Source organism: Tympanuchus pallidicinctus, unplaced genomic scaffold, assembly GCF_026119805.1.
Source record: "Tympanuchus pallidicinctus isolate F22 unplaced genomic scaffold, pur_lepc_1.0 scaffold2, whole genome shotgun sequence".
Taxonomy (NCBI): domain Eukaryota; kingdom Metazoa; phylum Chordata; class Aves; order Galliformes; family Phasianidae; genus Tympanuchus; species Tympanuchus pallidicinctus.
In genome coordinates, this window is record NW_026294721.1 from 17,009,967 (window position 1) to 17,027,804 (window position 17,838).

Consider the following 17,838-nt stretch of genomic DNA (forward strand, 5'->3'; position numbering starts at 1 on the left):
TGGATCAAGAGGTTGAAAGGTTGAGGGAACTGGGCTTGTTTACTTGGAGAAAGCTCTGGGGAGACCTCACTGTGGCCTTCCAAATACTTGAAGAGAGTATAAACAGGAGGGGGAATGGCTGTTTACAAGGGTGGAAGTGATAGGACAAGGGGGAATGGTTTTAAACTGAGGCAGAGGAGGTTTAGGGTGGGTATCAGGAGGAAGTTTTTCACACAGAGGGTGGTGATGCACTAGAACAGGTTGCCCAAGGTTGTGGATGCCCCATCCCTGCAGGCTTTCAAGGCCAGGCTGGATGTGGCTCTGGGCAGCCTGGTCTGGTGATTGGCGACGCTGCACATAGCAGGGGGTTGGAACTGGATGATCATTGTGGTCCTCTTCACCCCAGGCCATTTTGTGAGGGTTTAGTAAGTGAGTCTGTAATCAGACTTACTTGCATACTTTAGTAACTTCAGACCAGGTAGCTAACGGAGAGTATTAGCTACTTGGAATTAAAATTAATCATTTGTAGTAACTGTTCTGCGATGTGCATTTAGTTTAATTACAGGCTGAACTGCTTAAAGACTGAAGCAGTGTGAAGGCTTCTCGTTATCAAACCAGCAGCAAGCTACAGAGTTCTTACTGCAGAATACCAAAAGTAAGAACTGATGGTGATCACACACACCACAGCTCATGTGAATCGTTCCCTGTGACAGAACAAATAGCTCATGGGTTTCTTGTTTTACTTTTTCAGAAGAATTAATGTTCATATCCTTGAAAAGCCCAGAGACAAACCGCACAGCAGTGTTTTCAGCTCACTCCCAACTAGTGCAGCTAAAGGGAAAGGCACTCAGTGATCTGCTGGGCAAAACGTGAGCCTTCTCCCCTTGAATTCTGACCCGTGTGCTTGCTTCAGACAGCAGCTAATCGGTGTCATTGTCTGCACTGAAAATTACATCCTCTGTTATAGCTCTTCTGTACCTGTTGGCTAGGCATAAAAGCCTAGCCAACATTGGGATCACAATTGTTTGTTCACTTTTTATTAAAAGAAATGGAAACAGAAAAGCACTGTGAGTGGATTTTATCAGATGTGGCAGATATCAATAGTTACACAAGTAAATGGCATTGCATTCCAAAGTCCACTGCTGAGAGGTAACCTGAGACAAAGCAAACATACTGCTGCAAGGTTTTATTTTGTTAGAAACCAAGCAAAGTTATTTTCTTTCCATGATGCAGGCGACGTACACAACGAATTGTTGTGGTGCAAATAATTATGAGAATAATGAATAATAAAGGCATGCAATTACTGTGTGAGCTGAGAACTGACCCTCTCTCAGCACAATCCAGAACTTCAGTTCTGTGCATGTGCTCCATGTCTTTCTCCTGTTTTTCACCAACACCTCTGAGCTCTGTGCCAGCAAAACCTGTCCCCAGAGAGAAATGTGGGAGGATGCATCCTAGTCACGGTGTGATGCGCTGTGTTGGGGTTTGGTTGTTTCCCTTATTTCTGTTAACACAACCATGGCTGTGAGAACATGGAAGCAGTTGGAGTAGATTCGTACTGTTTTTGTTCGCTGTTTTTCTGCTTGCTTGCTTTTGGAAATGACAGTGTACTGAGTAGAACATTTCATAAAGTGCAAGGTAGGAGGGAACCCGGAACGTGGCCAAGAGACAAACCAGCCTCAGACTGAGAAACTCAGGGCTTTACGGGGATGTTTTGTTGAGTCCCAGCAACGAGAATACTTCGAGGGTGGATGTCTGGCCGCTCGGAGGAGCAGGGAGTAGTCACGCTGCACGCACACTGCCCTCCACGGCGTGAATGCGTCCGGACGACGCAGGGCGGGACGGACGGGACGGCAGCGCGGCGCTCGGAACGCGGCTCCTTTAAGGCAGGTAGCAGCGCAGGGCGGGCCGCCGGCGCATGCGCGGAGCCGTGACGGGCCCGCCGCCGTAGCGCCGGCACTGAGAGCGCCATGGGCTGCGGTGGGGGCGCCTGACTCCGCGTTCGCCCGGCGGCGCCTCCTCGCCCCGCGCTCGGCTCCTGGCCGCTGCCGCCTATGGAGTCGGGTTCCGAGGAGCCCGACGAGCAGCTGCTGCTCCTGTCGGAGCCGGCGCTTCGGGCGGGGCCGTCCGCGGGGAGAGCCGCTCCCGGCGGGGCCGTGAGGCTGTGCGGGGAGCCGGGGCCGGAGGAGGAAGAGGAGGGTGAGGAGGACTCGGGGCCCGAGGGGGATGGAGAGGAAGAGCCTCTCCTGCGGGCGTCGGGCCGCGGGCGCCGAGCGGGCGCCGCCCGGGATAAGGAGCCCCGCGTCGGCGCAGGTACGGCCGCGGCCGCAGGGCTGGCGCGGGGGGAGCGGCGCGGGGCGCCCGGCGTGTGCCTAGAGGGGTGGGTGGGTGGACGGACGGACGGGCCCAGCCCAGCCTAGCCCAGCCCAGCCCAGCCCAGCCCCGCGCGGTGGGTGGGCCGTACCTGCCGGGCCGAGGTGCTCGCGGCTCGCAATGCTCGCTGCTTCCGCCGGCCGCCCGTCCCGCGGGGAGAGCCAGCAGACGGTGCCGGGCGGCGCGGGACGTGCGGGGCTGCCGAGCTCGTGCGCGTCTCCGTGAGCCTGCCCGCTGCTGCTGAGCCTTGTCCTTGCCGTTCGGTTCTGCTGCCACTTTCGTTGGGTTTGTCGCCTTACACAGTAAAAGTTCTGACTGCACGACTGCAGGCTGCCGCTGCTTCTTCAGGCTTTGGTGCTTTCTTTCGTACGACTTTGAAAGCAGTGTAGGGTTTGCCGATAGAAATCCACGGATTTGTGTCACCGATCAGCGTGTGCTGTGGTAGTTATATTTTTTGTCCATGATGGGCTTTAAAATTGCCTCTTAGGAAAGTTTTTTTTTTTCTTTAAACTTGAAAAAAGTTCCTTTTGCAGGAATAGTTGATTTTACAAACAAATAAAAAACGCACCAATTTGAACAAAACAGGCTATGTGAGTAACTCTCCTTAAGTAACCATAGGGAGTTTAACTATAAGAAACAAATGCAATCTTGTTTTTTAACCAGTAAAAGTGTGTGATGTGAGGGTGCTGATAGGATGTTAGGTTCTTCTGCTTCATTTCCATGGAGATTGAATGTATTGAGATGGTGCTTTTAGCAAAGTATCACCCTTAATGTTTCTGAGGAGAGACTGGAGCTCTGAGTCTCATCCTGCAGGGCAGTAAGAGAGGTGAGTGCAGAGATCTCTTTGACATCTCCTCTGAGATTATGTAAGAAAACTTCAGAATTCCTCAAGGCTCCCCCTACTAATACTAGCCTTAAAATAGAGAAAGTCTTAGGTGAAAGGAGTTAGAGTGCTACACTTACACACAAAATACACTGGTTTAGCCGATGTGATCGTTAGCTTGATGGAAGAACATCAAGTGTGTGCTTGGATGACAGTGCTCATGTCCTTGGTGGGACAGTCTCGTTGTTTAAGGTTGTAAAGCTGCTGTACTTGGACCTTGTGCAACTTCATTTGGAAAATGCTGACTGTGTGGCTGAGCCCTGATCTCCTGAATGGGAACTTCTGAGAAGAATAGTTCTTGGAGCAGCTGCAAGAAAAACCTTCAACAGTTGTAATTGTGCATCCAGGGATGGTACTGAAAATAAGCTGTGTTATGTTTTCATAGAAGAAATCAACTTGGAAAACCCTGCTGTGTTCAACAGATGCTAGTTACAAGTGGCTTTTTTTTTCATGTGGAAGCTGTTGAGAAACTGAAAGGAAACTTCTTACAACTGCTTCTGTCCTTGTTTGCATCCTGTGTGTTCTCATATACCCACATCACTGCAGTAATAGAAGGCTTTCTAGTAGCTCAGTAGCAACAATGATAAAACCCTATGTTTAAAAAGACAAAAATTCTCTTGAGCATACAGCATAATGTATTTCTTAAATATAACTGCAAGACAAATGTACTCAATTACATTCATGTTAGGGAGACGTGATAGGAGATTATATTCCTAAAGGCAGTAAGGATTCTAATGGATTTTTGGACCTGGAATGAATGCACAGAAGTTAAAAGCTGACCTCTGAGAAGGCCAGAGGTCTCCAGTTCGAGAACTTACACCAAGAAATAACATAAAGTTTTGAAGAACAGTAGAAGTATTAATTCCTGCCAGCTGTTTAGCTGCTTGTTTTTCATTATTGTTTATTATCTACATAGAACTGATTCCCTGGTCAGTGTGCAGAGAAGTTCTTCAGGAGGTTTACAGTGTTTTAGTGTTGAGTGCTGAAGGCATGCCATACTTGGTTGGGATTTGATGCTACTTCTCAGCTCTACGTGTAAGACTGAGCGGGTAATGAATGTGCTAGACAAGCTGTTAGCAGAATAATGTGGTGCCATTCTAATACTCAGTGGGTGATGGACAGTTTGCTTTCAGTTACCTTTCTCTGCTAAGAGGAGCAAAAGCCTTAAGAGAAGGGTATATGTGGATGTTCAATATACATGTGCATTTTTTTTAGTTCTCTTTTTCTCCTTTAGGCTTTGTGATGTAAATATTAAAATAATCCTTGTAAGATATAAACATTTTGCAGTGCTAGTCCCAAAGTAGTTGTAGGTTTGGATGTTCTGCTTTAAATACATTTTATTAGATGTGGGTGTATCAGTGTGCAAAGTTGCACTGATTCGACAGAGCAGATTCTCCTGCTTGCTGGTAAGTAGGCATTGGCAGGGAGAACTATTCATGTTTCTATGTATTTACTTATGCTTTTATACATTCTTACTACAAATTGTGCTTGTTTGCTTATTTTCTTATTTTCCAGGACATATGGGACACACTATTGATATGAATACGTTTTTAGATGATCCAGAATTTGCAGAAATTGTTCTGAGAGCAGAACAAGCTATAGAGTGTGGAGTTTTGCCGGAAAGGATCTCTCAAGGATCCAGTGGGAGTTACTTTGTGAAGGACAGCAAGGGGGTGAGCAAAATGTTTCAAATGCAGAATCTCTAACAATAGCTGGTTTAAAATGAGAATTTCTAATTCTGTTTAAAAACCTTTTAAGCATGCCAAAATCTAAGCAACCCAAGTAAGTATTTAGATTTCTGATGTCTTGCGGCATAAGTGAAGTCCAACTAACTGTTTCTCTATTGCAGTTTTAGCATGTTTTGGATATTCTGCATCAGATAAATACGGAGGAAATAAAAGGGTCTGTTTGAGAACAGCTCAGGGAACCTTTTTGCAGAATCTACCATTTTGTTTTTTGTATGTTTTAACTGATTTCCTTGAAAGAACTCAGCTTTTGATTTAGTACTGTTTAGTGTTCTTTAGCGAGCAGTTTTACTTATTTATTTTTTCTTTGTTTATTGTGTTTTATCTACGATGGTTTGGTCTACATGCTTCTATGGACAGGCAAGGAGAGTGAAACAACCAGCCAACCTTTTTGCTTTAGTCAGCTACGGAATCTTAGCATGGTAGTTTTTAGTTTGTCTTACTTTTAAAAGTGCCATTTACCACTAACGGAAGAGAAGGGCAACTATTAATTTTAGGTAGATGCAGATGTTTGTTAGTTCTGAAGATGCCATTTGAGTTGGACTTGGAAACTGTAACACCTAAGTCCTAGGTTTTCACAACATCTGAGAATGCTTTCTCCTGCATCCTCAGGAAAGTTGTTTCTTCCTTGTTTGGGATTTAATTTTCTTTTTGTTTAACCTCTGTTTGTATTACTGGTTGTTATGGAGTATATTCCCATCTTGCTGCTGATATCCAGTTAGTTGTAATGGCAATTTTCTGGTGATAGTGTTTATGCTTTTGAATGAGTGATTTTTCGCAATAATTGCCTGCCTTGAATTATGTTGTGGTCTCATTCTGAACGTATTTTGAAGACGTAAGGTGGCAGAATTACCCATACAAAATCTTTTCAGGACTGTATATATGGTTCATGCTCCTGCATTCCAGGAACATTTGCTAGTAGTGAGCTCCTTCATCCTGTTGGGGGAGAACCAAAGTAGATGGGGAAGAAAGGGAGGGGGATGTCTTTTTGAAACTGGAAGGAAAATTGTTTCTTTCTCCAATCAGTTTGTGGGATTCTTGCTCATACATATAATACTATTTACAGAGAGACCCGTTTCAAGCTTCATCAGTAATTTTTTACTTTCAAGTCACTTCCCTACTTCAGTAGTTTTGTTCTGTGCAGGCTTTCAGCTTGTATACTTACATATACATATTCAAACTGAATGCAACTTCTAAAGAGATTCTGAAGAAGTAAGGATCGTTTCTTTCCTTTTGTGGAATTGGAAAAATTCAGAGCAGCTTTGTGGCTTACTTTCTCCTCCCTGTGTTGGGGAAGACCTTATTAACTGATATACTTAGCATTCTAGCTGGTCAGCTTCTGGAATATTTACTCATGCTAATACCAACTTCTAGCTAAAATGACTTGTTGCCATTAGGTTGTTCTAATCGTTGATTTGATTCTCCCAGAAATACAAACCTGTCACCTTTCTGCGTTGTAGCTGTTTACTGATACAAAGCAGTTCAGTACTTCAGCGTTCTTGATGAAGTGACAAATACTTGTTCATTCACCTGCACACTGTGTAACCAAGGGAGAGTCTATCTGCTTCAATGCAGTCTTCTGCAAGGTGTTTTTGCTACTGGCTAATTGTCATGTCATTGCAGCCAGTCTAGAAATTAATTTTGACTGGCTTTCTTGGTTGTCTACATAGTGAGCCATCTGGTTCTACTCGACATCAATGGCTCTGCAAAGTTTATCAAGGTTTGAACTTCAGGAAAAGCTTGAAAATTGTATTTTGACTTGATACTATAGCACAGAAGGGTTCAGGCAAGCAATGGAATGAGCTAAGCTCCTTTTAAAAATGTCCGGTTTGTGGGAAGTGCTACCTAAAATGTGACTCAGAAAGGATAATTAGTGACTTGACTTGGCATATAAGTGTAATACATCGTTACATTTCTGGGAAATGAAAGCTCATAACTGTGTTTTGAGGAGGTACACACATGTGATTCAACAGGAGTAAAATAACTTATTAAGAATGCTAGTATTGTGATGTTGGCTGAAGTAGCATGCCAAGCAAATTCCGTTTCCAAAGGGTTTTTTTTTCTTTTGTTGCTTTAGGAGGCCAATTCCTAATGTGTTCTGTGTGGAGGACATAGTTGTGAATTCCAGACTTACATGTTACAGAGAATGCTTGTTGTAGGAATAAGGACCTCTTGTGTAGGTCTAAATAGAATCGTAAACACAATGCACAGTTGCAGAGAACTTGCACACCATTAGAACTGGAGATAACAGCATGCTGAAAACATGAGAGAATTTTTGCCACTTCACATCCTATTCCTGTTGATAGTAAACTTATAGAATGTATGCAAATAGTAATGTTTCAACTTATTTCTTCTGGTAGTTGGTGGGAGTGAATCAAAGTGGATAGGTAAGAGAGGTGTTGTTACTAAAACCTACTGTGTTGTGTATTGTATTGCCAAGTGTAACAGAGTAAGTTCACTGTAGTTAGTCTTATCCAAAACGAGAGTGAAAGCAGCTAAAAATTCTATTGAACCTAGATCAACTAGTTAGTTCATCTCCATAGTCCAGCTGAATTAGGTTCCTGGGATGCTGGTAACTAATTAGCAGCAAACTGTGTTCTTAGTTTGACGTGCAAATCAGCTATAAGAATTGAGTCAACTGCAAGCAATCCTTGGTTTATTGAGAGATTACTTTTTTTTTTTTTTTGTAAGGATTCAGAGAACTAGTATGAGAAAGTATTTTTAAATAGTTGTATTCGTTACATATTACATAAGAGTTTGATTTACTTAGTGTGGTCATGAGAAAAGGAATAAAAATTCTGCATGTCTACAGTATTTTACTTGAGCTATACAAAAGTCACTGCAGGGACCTTGTACATTAGGCTAAATTTTATCACAGACAATGGGAAAGGTATATAATTCAGTGAATGAAAACTGTGCAGTTTGAGGTTAACAAATAATAGAATCCTGTTGTAGGAGGCACCTTAAGAAATTGTCTCTTTAATCCCTATGTTGCAGAGCAGGATTGTCTTAAAGGATTTGTCATGCTCCTGTGACTAACCTGTTCTTAGCAGCATCCTGTTTTGGAAACTGCGCAGCCCAGAAATTTGTTCTGGTCTTAAGCCTACTCTTAAGGTTTAAGAGTTTTTCTTCTTGCTTCTTACCTGCTGGGATTTAAGCCTATCGTTTCTTGGTTGGTTAACACTAAATCTGTTGTTCCTTGTTTCTTTATAGCAACTTATTTAGTTGATTTTTGCACCCTATTTTTTCTTCTTTAGGCTGAACAATCCATGGTCATACCATCTGGGATCTGTGAATTATGGAGAAATATTTACTGTCTTGCATATTCTCATTTTTTTCCAATTTTCTCTAGTTATTGCACAGATTTCTTGAAGCGTAATGTCCAAAAATGGAATAGTACTCCTAGTAATTTTAAGCTTTGGTACAATTACTTATGTGTGTCAGGTAATATAAACTGCTGCTGTCAGCTTCGTGTCAAGGAATCTACAGTGATAGTGGTGCCATCCATTGGAGCTGCCAAGTGCAAGTTTTCATGTTTTCTAACTGAAAGTAATAAAATAGATACAAAAGATAAAATGTAACACTTGATTATCACCATTCTGTATATTTTTTGCTTTCCTAGAACCATTGTCTGTCTGGAATGTCTAATCAGTAAGTTAACTGGTAGGCTGAAAGTTCTTCTTAAAGTTGCTTTTAAAAACTACTTGTATTCTAAAATAGTTGTCTTTAATTTTGTAGAAGTAGCAAGTGTTGGCTGGCTTTGATGTTTTTGTTATGAAAAGAGGTCATTTTGAATTTGTGCTACTTCTAGAACAGCATTATATAATGCATTTATTTCAAATACTATTTTGTTAGGTCTAGATTTATTATATTTTATAGAAAGGGGAATTGTGTAGTGCATTAGGATTTAAAATTATTTTGAATGTTAATTATTGAAAGTATCTGTGGTTTAATTGTGTATTATTTATCCTAGAAAACAATTGGAGTGTTCAAACCAAAATCTGAAGAGCCTTATGGACATCTAAATCCTAAATGGACCAAATATTTTCACAAGATATGTTGTCCTTGCTGCTTTGGCAGAGGCTGCCTTGTTCCAAACCAGGGCTATCTCTCTGAAGCTGGTGCCTATCTTGTAGATGACAAGCTGGGGCTGGGAGTTGTACCCAAAACTAAGGTACAAGTTAAAAGCTCATGAATTATCAAATGCAGAAAGTACACAGTTACTGATATATCAGGATCTGGGCTGCAGTTGTGATGCGTTATCTCTAGATCATCTGCAAACTATATCAAGTCCTATTGCCCAGTGCTGTAGTGTAGAAACAGTGACTCTGTGGTTCTTTGTTTTAAAGGATGAGTTTGAGAGCTGAATTAAATCTTCAGTGTGTTCTTCATTTAAAATAAATAACCACTTCAGTGTTCAGTATTTTCTGCTGTTTGTCTGCATCTAATTTAGCAAGAAGAATAAGAATTGTAAATTCTGATATATTTTATATAGCAGCGCATAAAGATTCTAGTTTGCAAGTATTTAATCACATTTCTCTTTAAGATTTCTCTTTAAGCTATGTGACATAGCAAATATTCATGCTTTCTTGGGTTTTATTTATTTATTTATTTATTTTCCCTACTGGAGTTGCCTAATGCTTCATTTTTGCTTTCTTGGCAACAGCGTAAAACTTACCGTAAATAGATAAATAAAATGATGCATAATGGAGTTGTGCTTTTAACATTTTTAATGATGACATTTTCTTACTTGAAGGTTGTCTGGCTTGTCAGCGAGACCTTTAATTACAGTGCAATAGATCGTGCAAAGTCGAGAGGAAAAAAATATGCTTTAGAGAAAGTGCCAAAAGTTGCTAAAAAATTTAATCGCATTGGACTACCTCCTAAGGTAAGATTGAAGAGAAGATCAATGCGTTTCCTTTCTCTGGCACAAAAACCTTGATAATAAAAATGCTATAGATGACTAGCAGAAGAAACACCTTGTTGTTTATTTACAAGCAATCTCTGAATGGTGGAAGGTTGATTAAATATAATTGTTCTTACGCAAAACCTGACTGTTCTGTTGCATCTTTCTTTCTCTTCAACTACGCTCACAATCTAGCCACTGCTTCAGTTTGTAGCTTAGCTTTCTCCTTGAAGAAAATCACATAAAAATTGTGTACTTTGTTTTTCTCCTTGTCTTAACTAGTTGTATTCCCTTCGTTGCTTGCTGTTTGGTTTTTTTTTCGTTTCATGATTGCTTCTCCCTTGCTGTTTTTCTAGTTCTTTCAGATTTTCTGAATCTTTCTCCCTTCTATTTCTTTTCCTTTTTTAGGGATCTTACTGTCATGCTCATCCTACCTTCTTGTGTGCAGTGTTCCTCTGACTACAGCCTCACATCTTTCTTGTTGTAACTGCAGAATCTCACCAGTTATACTCTTACACTTTAAAACACAACTTTAGTGATCTACTTCTCAATTCCAGCAATTTAGTTTGATACAACATACGTTATGCAAGCTTGTATCACATATTGCATGTTTATTATGTACACTTAAAAGTTCATCTGTATCTCAACATGTGTGCATCTATATACATTTTAATTCTCAAATATAATCTCTCTTTTGAATTTTAATCTTGAGTAACTTTTCTGTTGTCCACACATACGGAGCCTATTTCATCTGTGCTTTCCTTCCTTGGACTCTTTTGGGAAATGTATTTCAGTCATTTTCTTGCAAAGTGTTTTGAAAAAATGACCAGAGCTGCTGGTCTCATCAGTGAAACATACAAGCTGTTCAGAGGGGAAGACTTTTTTTCCTGCTGTAATTTTTGGTGAGATTTTCTATGAAGTGATAAACCAAGTATTTTCAATGAAAATAGATGCTACTTCTTCACATCAGATATTGCTCATAACACTGAAGCTTTGTTTGTGCCAGTCTGTCTGCCTACTTTTAGTTCCTGGTAAATTCAATGAGTGCTTCAACACACTGAAAATCGGACCCAAACCAAAAAAATCCAAATCACATTTGAGACTTCTTAGAATTTTCTCAGAATTTAGAGAATCCACTGGGGAAGAGAAACTACTTAGTCTTGGTTTTATATTTTCTGGTTTTTGCTGGGTGTTTCACTGTATTGCTTTCAGTGTTCTGACCTTTGAAAGGATGTTAGCTAAAGACATGTGTGGATGTATTTGTTATATGGTTTCTTAATGTTTCAGGTTGGCTCCTTCCAGCTGTTTGTTGAAGGATATAAGGAAGCTGACTACTGGCTCAGGAAGTTTGAAACTGATCCTTTACCTGAAAACACAAGGAAGGAATTTCAGTCACAGTTTGAAAGATTGGTTATCTTAGATTATGTCATCAGAAATACAGGTACCTCGTAGCATCCTGAAATATCAGTGAACTTGAGGGGAAACTTATAAATAACTCTGACTGAAAGTTGCTAGTGAAAGCTTTAATGTATTTCAAGTGTTTTACTCACAAATGAAGGCCAGAATGTTGCGTTTTAAAGAATGTATATCTCTAGATTCAAACACTAAATATTGGAGAATTACAAAATCCAAGCAATTTTTATTGGCAGTTACTTGATATTTTTAAATGACTTGAGAATTTAAAATAAAATACTCCTGCCTTAGCTGTGTTAATAGGTGGTTAGTTGTCTCTTTTGCACAATTAGAAGAAAGGATGGTGAGGTTACAGGAAGCATAAAAGCAACTACAGCTACCATTCCTTTTATGCTGAGCTGGAGACCAATAACAGCACAGTTTCACATTGGTGCAAAATACTTTGTATTGATGGTGGCCAGGCACTGAACAGTAATCTGTGAAATATGTGTTCTCCTGTGTTCCTCTTTCTTTCACTCGGAGATTGAGATTTTTGTTTGACTTTTTGTAGGTGATTTGTTTTAGAATTTTGTAGAATGCAAAGGCAGTTTCATCTAAATGGTTCCTTTGCTGCTTCATCTGAAGTGGGCATCTTTACTATGTTCTATAGGAATGCCAGTGCCTGAAGATACTTCTTGCTTGATTATTTTTTTTTTTCCTGTATATTCAGTCAGTAAAGCAGTAGTATATATGGCTTAAATATGTTTAGTAAAATTTAGTGTTTCCAATAAATTAGTTATCTTAAATGTTTCACGAAAGGTGTTTTGGAGGGGAAAAAAACCTGAATGGTTTTGCCTGATATCTTTGGTAAATTCTCAACTTACAGTATTACTTTCTGTATAATTTTGAGTGCTTTCTTTATATGATGTCTTGTGACATGCATTTTTTTTCTTTACTTAAAGACAGAGGTAATGATAACTGGTTAGTCAGATATGAAAAGCAAGGTGATGAACTTAACCTGTCAGATAAGGTAAGAAAATAATCTGAAAATGTTCTGATTCCTACAGCAGTTTCTGGGCTCTGTTTATTTCTTATTTTTGGAAGAGCTCCTTTGTTATGGTGGTAGCCTTAAGAATTCTGTGAGCTGCAGTTTCTTTGATAGTCCTTCCTGAAATTTAGATTTACTTAAATTAGTGAAACTAAAATCCATATTTAGTATTCTAATGTATGTTATATTTTTGTAAGCATGCAGGTGTCACTAAACTTTGAAATATTCCTTCCATAGGATATTCAATGGACTGTAACTGAAGAATCTACTATTAAAATTGCTGCAATTGACAATGGCTTAGCATTTCCCTTTAAGCATCCTGATGAGTGGAGGGCGTGTATGTATTGTATTATTCAACCATCTTACTTCTAGACAAGTGATTTCTAAATAAGTATTTGCAGTTTGGGTGATAATAAAGTGTAAAACCATCAAGCTAGCACCAAATGCTTTTCTTTTTGCAGTGCCATGTGTGATGTGTAATATAGTCCTTTGCTTTTTTTTTTTTTTTTTTTTTAACTTAGAGCAGTATTAATACATAGATATTCACAAAGAATGATTCTTACATTTTTTCTAATTAGTGCTGTCAAAAGTGACTTGAGTGCAAGGATATGCAAACTGTTTCAAAACTGTTCTAAGGGTGCTGTTGTGAATAAGTAGACAGCCTATTTAGTATTTTTCCTTGTTTTCAACCCTAGCTCATTTTGTAGAATTTAATATTAGGTTCAAGAGGATAAAAAAAAATTACATTCCTAGTAAATCTAAATTGCTTCTGAAAATCTCTCTGAATACAGTTTAGAGAAAAGTGCCTGAAAAGGCTTAATGATGTCTGTGAACTGTTGGCCGATTGGGTAATCGTTACAGTTAAGTGTGGGCTGGTTAATAAAAGGCTATTTAATTACCTGCTCATAGCTCTGTGCAGTCCTAAACATCTTGCTACTTGATAGCTATTTCCCACATATCTCTTCTGCAGTCAGTTCTAGTTCTGTAGCTGTTATGTTATTCCAAAGGAAATTAAATTACCACACAAGGAGTAAGCTGCTTTTGTTTACACTATTTGTTGGTTAAACTAAATACTCAAAATATTAAATTCTTAAAATGTATGTTGTCACTGATGGAGTAAAAAAAAATAAATAAATAAAAAATACATAGTTGTTGTTGTAGATGCAGCCAGATGAGGTACATTGAGGTAACCCAGTGCTGTGGAAGCACATATTATTGATTACCTCCAGGAAGGAGCATGCTGCTACAACAGTCATAAACACTTAAACTTAATTTTTGCCTGTTGTTTTTTCCTATGTTAGATCCCTTTCACTGGGCTTGGCTTTCTCAAGCACAAGTTCCCTTCTCTCAGGAGACTAGAGACTTGGTTCTTCCTCGCATCTCTGACATGAACTTTGTACAGGATCTTTGTGAAGATCTTTATGAACTGTTTAAGGTGAGAGGGATGCTTCTTTGAATTTGGCATTTCTGATATACCTAACTCTTCCATTACAAGTACAGGCTAGTTCTCGTTTTTGATTTTGTACCCTTTTCTACCAAATCATTATGTATACATAGTTACAGGAAGCTATGTCACTGTTGTGACTGAGAGTAATCAGCTTATCTGAAAACCTAATTACCTTTATATATATTGAAGTTTCACATACTTGGTTAAGTCTAGTTAATTTTTATAGAGCAAATCTCTGTAAATTCTCCATTTAACCTGTCTCTGTAGTGTATTACACTTAAACTGAAGTAGCCCAATGAGTCTGGCACTAATAATTGCATCTTTGACTCGGCTGCATTCAAAATGACTCTGGATTTTCAAATTCTGTAAAAGGACGTAATAAATCCAGAGGTAGAAGAATTTCTTTGGCAGAGAAAAAATGAGGGTCCAGTGGTACAACACTGTGATGGTGTTAAGGCTGCCTACCAGTGGGTTGAATTGTTACCTATTGATACGTTCTGCTTTTACCATGTGATGAATTTTGATGTTTATTTTGACATAACTAAATTGTTTGCAGTAAGTAGATTTCTTTGAGTCGTTCTGTGACTACTGGGAGCTTCCTAGGTTTATTATGATGTTGATAGACACGACAGTGCATATTGCGAACTCGATAAATGTGCATACCAAAACCACATTGATAACAAAGGGATCTTTTCTTATAATAACTGTAACGTTTTATGTTTTCTTCACAAAGACTGATAAAGGATTTGACAAGGCTACTTTTGAAAACCAAATGTCTGTTATGAGGGGGCAGGTAAGACTGCATTTTAATATTATTTAATTTGTCACAACTTCTCAGGTGTTTGTGTTTGTATCTGGAAAATAACAAAGCTCCTATTCAACTGGAAGATACTTGAAGGCCTTTTCATCTGGGAAGAGTAAATTGAATTTTAATGGAGGCTTTTTTTGAAAGGGAGGAGATGATACCTGTATATTCTTTGATATATTAAACAAAACATTATTAAAATAAATACAAAATAAAGTTGATTTGATTTTAGAAGGTTAACTTCTTGGAAATACTTCTCACAATAAAGAAATCAGGTAGTAGAATTCCTTCATCTTAGCAGATGTCAGTACCAATAATTAGCAGAGTAATCCAGGCATTTCCAGATTAGAGTTTTCAGTGATAAATTTAAGTCATTTTGTAGTACTAGAACAAGAGTTCTAGTGCAGAAATTTAGTTCATTGTAAGTAAGCTGGGCATAAACCAGTGATTTGTGAAAACATAAGGGAATTGGGCTAGAGGAACTAAGACTCCCTTCTGAGTGCACTGAAACTGACTTGTCTGCATTTGTAAATTCAGCGTGGGTAGTTTAAAGCCAGACGTTGGCAATTCCTAGAGTGACTTTGTCTGGTTTTTTTTTCCCCTGTAACAAGAAGCTTTATGCACAACTGCAGTTCTGTTTAGTCGAACATAATTCCAGTTACCATTAACTGTTCACTGGCTAAAAGCCAGAGAACCTTATTCTTTATGAGTTTGAAAGTTTAGTTTTAAGAGCTATTTCTGAAATAGATCTTTGAAAATCTTTGTGAAGTCACTGGAAGTATTCTGAAATATTCATCTATCTTAACAGAGTTAAGTCGTTTTTTAAGTTGTTTTTGTTTGTGCTGAATCAGTCAGCTACAGGGAATCTATTGTTTAACAAAAAAAGATACAGGCAAAGTCTAATCTGCATAGCTGAGAGAGACCTAGACAACAATGTGTAATTCAATTTGGCACTAAAAAGTCCAGACCCTCTCTTCCAACTTCTTTTTTTGAAGTGGATTTCAGCAGAGGATTTTATTTTTGTCTCTCTGCCCTCGGAACTGTGTAATTGCAACAGATGTAAATTTTTTTTCAGGTTTGAATGTAGATAAAAGAAGTTTAACAGAATTATTCCTTAATGTTTGGAAATCCAGGAGCAAGGGATTCTCTCAGCATTGATTTTTAGAGTTGCTTTTGATGTATGTTTGAAGGGGATTATGCAGGAGTAGGATAACCACATTGATTACGGAAGATTTTTTTTGCAGGATAGCAGAAAAACCCACCACTCTGTAGACATGTTATTAAAAATGGAGAATCTAGTTGATAAAGATAAGAAATACCAAGAACAATGTATCTTGCATGTGAGGGTATTTATAAGGCTTTAAATCTGAGGCACTGAGAGTATTTAGAAATACATTTTTGTGAAACAGGAAAAAAATACTAGAAAGAGTTTCAAGCCCAACGTGAACAGTACTTGAGAATATAGAGACCATAGCAAATGGTTAATGCAGACCTTTGAACTTGGAAAATGTCAAGTGGAGATCCTGTAAGAACCAGTTTGTGGGGAAACCATGCAACAGTCTTAATCTGCGGGGTTCTTCATCTGGGAAAGCATGCAACGTGGAAGTGTGGAACACACTGATCTGCTGTTCATTCCACAAGGAAGGAAGGAGATGTGCAGTGGGGGGGAAAGGGGTTGAGATTACAGCTAATGCAAGTATGTCAGCTAAATTGCTTTTGAGTACTTGCCTTAGTTTTCAGTAAAGGAAACGTTGAACATCATGTAAGATATCAGGATAGGTAGTGAACACTGAAGTTTTGGAAGGAGAGGAACAGATTCTTGGCAGATCTGAGGGCTGAATTTGAATCTTAGCACTGGATTTGGCAAATCAAATAGCAGTGGAATATCATAATGTTATCACGTGAGGTACTTCTACTTGCAGTAGATTCTTAAACAAATTTTGTAGAAGACTGCCTTATCAAATAAATGGAGTGATAGCTATGTTTACAATCCTGTTAACCACAATTTAACTTGTATGCTTGCACCTTACCTGCTTTCTATTCTTTTAGATACTAAACCTTACTCAGGCATTAAAGGATGGAAAAAGCCCCATTCAGCTTGTTCAGATGCCACGTGTAATTGTGGAACGAAGTAGCACTGGAAGTCAGGGCCGAATTGTTCATCTGAGTAACGCGTTCACACAGACCTTTCATAGCAGGAAGCCTTTTTTTTCCTCCTGGTAGCAACAAAAATATGTGGGGAAGAGTAAGCTTCTCTAACTTTGGTAAGCTACTTCTGTGTAAAGGCTCTGCAATAATGTACTTCTGCTGTATACCAAGAGCTCCAACTGCCATCACCTCAGAACTTAAATTCTAAAGACTTAAGAAATGTATTTTGAGTGTAATAAAAGTTTACAATTTTTGTGTCAAAATCATGAATTCATATGTCAGGGAATGAGAAGAACTTGTCCATACTGTATTTTTATAGGCTGAATTAATGTAATCTGAATAATACTAAAGGGAAGATGCACAGTTTGCATATGCTGAGAAACTACTTTTGAATACAACAGAAATTCTTTTGGTTTAATATGAATGTGAAAAGCTATAATCTATTAGTTTCTTTTTATATGTTCTTTAAAAAAGGTGGAATGTTTTATTTGATTGTGAAAATGCTTTTCCTTGAAGTTTCTGCCTCATATTTGAAGCTGTTAATAGATTTTCATAGGCTATTTACGTGGGGAAAAAAGTTATGCACTTAAGAAAATAATAATAATTTAAAAATCCTTGACACACATGTGAAGGGGGGGAAGGAGAGATACGCTCAGAGTAGATTTTTTTTGTTGTTGTTATTGCATGTTGGGACCAAAAATAATTAAATAGCTTTTAGTTGAATTACAGCAAAATTCATCCCCAGTAAGTACACACAGTTTTTTTTCTACTGTGACAAAATGAACTGAGTGTACATTTTGGAGGGTGAAACTTTACCTGTAGCTTTTATGTACTTCAATGCAAAAGTTCTGTATGCATAAATGTGGTATTTCTTTGTAGATAGATTACAACAAAAGAATTGCACAATGGTACAGGTTGGGTTTTTCCTTATAACTGTGTTAATTTGTAGTCACCAAAGTGGTTCTTCACTATTGATGACAGAAGCACTATTAATCACAAAGCTAGTCTGCCTCCTGAATTTCTAACCAAACACACTGTTATTTTTTGACTGGAAAAAAAAAAAACAAACAACTTACTGTAATATACAGAGCACAGAGATTTATAATTGGACC

The 17,838-nt window shown here is 38.7% G+C and overlaps 1 protein-coding gene across 3 annotated transcripts; it reads left to right on the plus strand.

The window, feature by feature from the left end:
- The first annotated feature begins 1,917 nt into the window (after positions 1-1,917).
- PI4K2B (phosphatidylinositol 4-kinase type 2 beta) lies at positions 1,918-17,794 on the plus strand. Of its 3 annotated transcripts, none has more exons than XM_052682438.1 (10): positions 1,919-2,292; positions 4,751-4,908; positions 8,954-9,154; positions 9,737-9,868; positions 11,174-11,327; positions 12,241-12,308; positions 12,564-12,663; positions 13,628-13,761; positions 14,507-14,566; positions 16,628-17,794. In XM_052682438.1, exons 1-10 carry the CDS (start codon positions 2,034-2,036, stop codon positions 16,799-16,801), a joined length of 1,440 nt encoding a protein of 479 aa, XP_052538398.1. In that variant the 5' UTR covers positions 1,919-2,033; the 3' UTR covers positions 16,802-17,794. The 3 variants fall into 3 exon arrangements, with proteins under 3 accessions (XP_052538400.1, XP_052538398.1, XP_052538399.1); XM_052682439.1 differs by having other exon boundaries at positions 1,920-2,178; XM_052682440.1 differs by lacking the exons at positions 14,507-14,566; positions 16,628-17,794 and adding an exon at positions 14,612-14,812 and having other exon boundaries at positions 1,918-2,292.
- The last annotated feature ends 44 nt before the right edge of the window (positions 17,795-17,838 follow it).

Bases quoted from the DNA above. Each gene is read 5' to 3' on its own strand.
- PI4K2B (XM_052682438.1), top strand. From the start codon at position 2,034: ATGGAGTCGGGTTCCGAGGAGCCCGACGAGCAGCTGCTGCTCCTGTCG. The intron at 9,869-11,173 runs GTAAGATTGAAG...TTAATGTTTCAG, and splicing joins GCATTGGACTACCTCCTAAG to GTTGGCTCCTTCCAGCTGTT. The intron at 12,664-13,627 runs GTATGTATTGTA...TTCCTATGTTAG, and splicing joins TCCTGATGAGTGGAGGGCGT to ATCCCTTTCACTGGGCTTGG.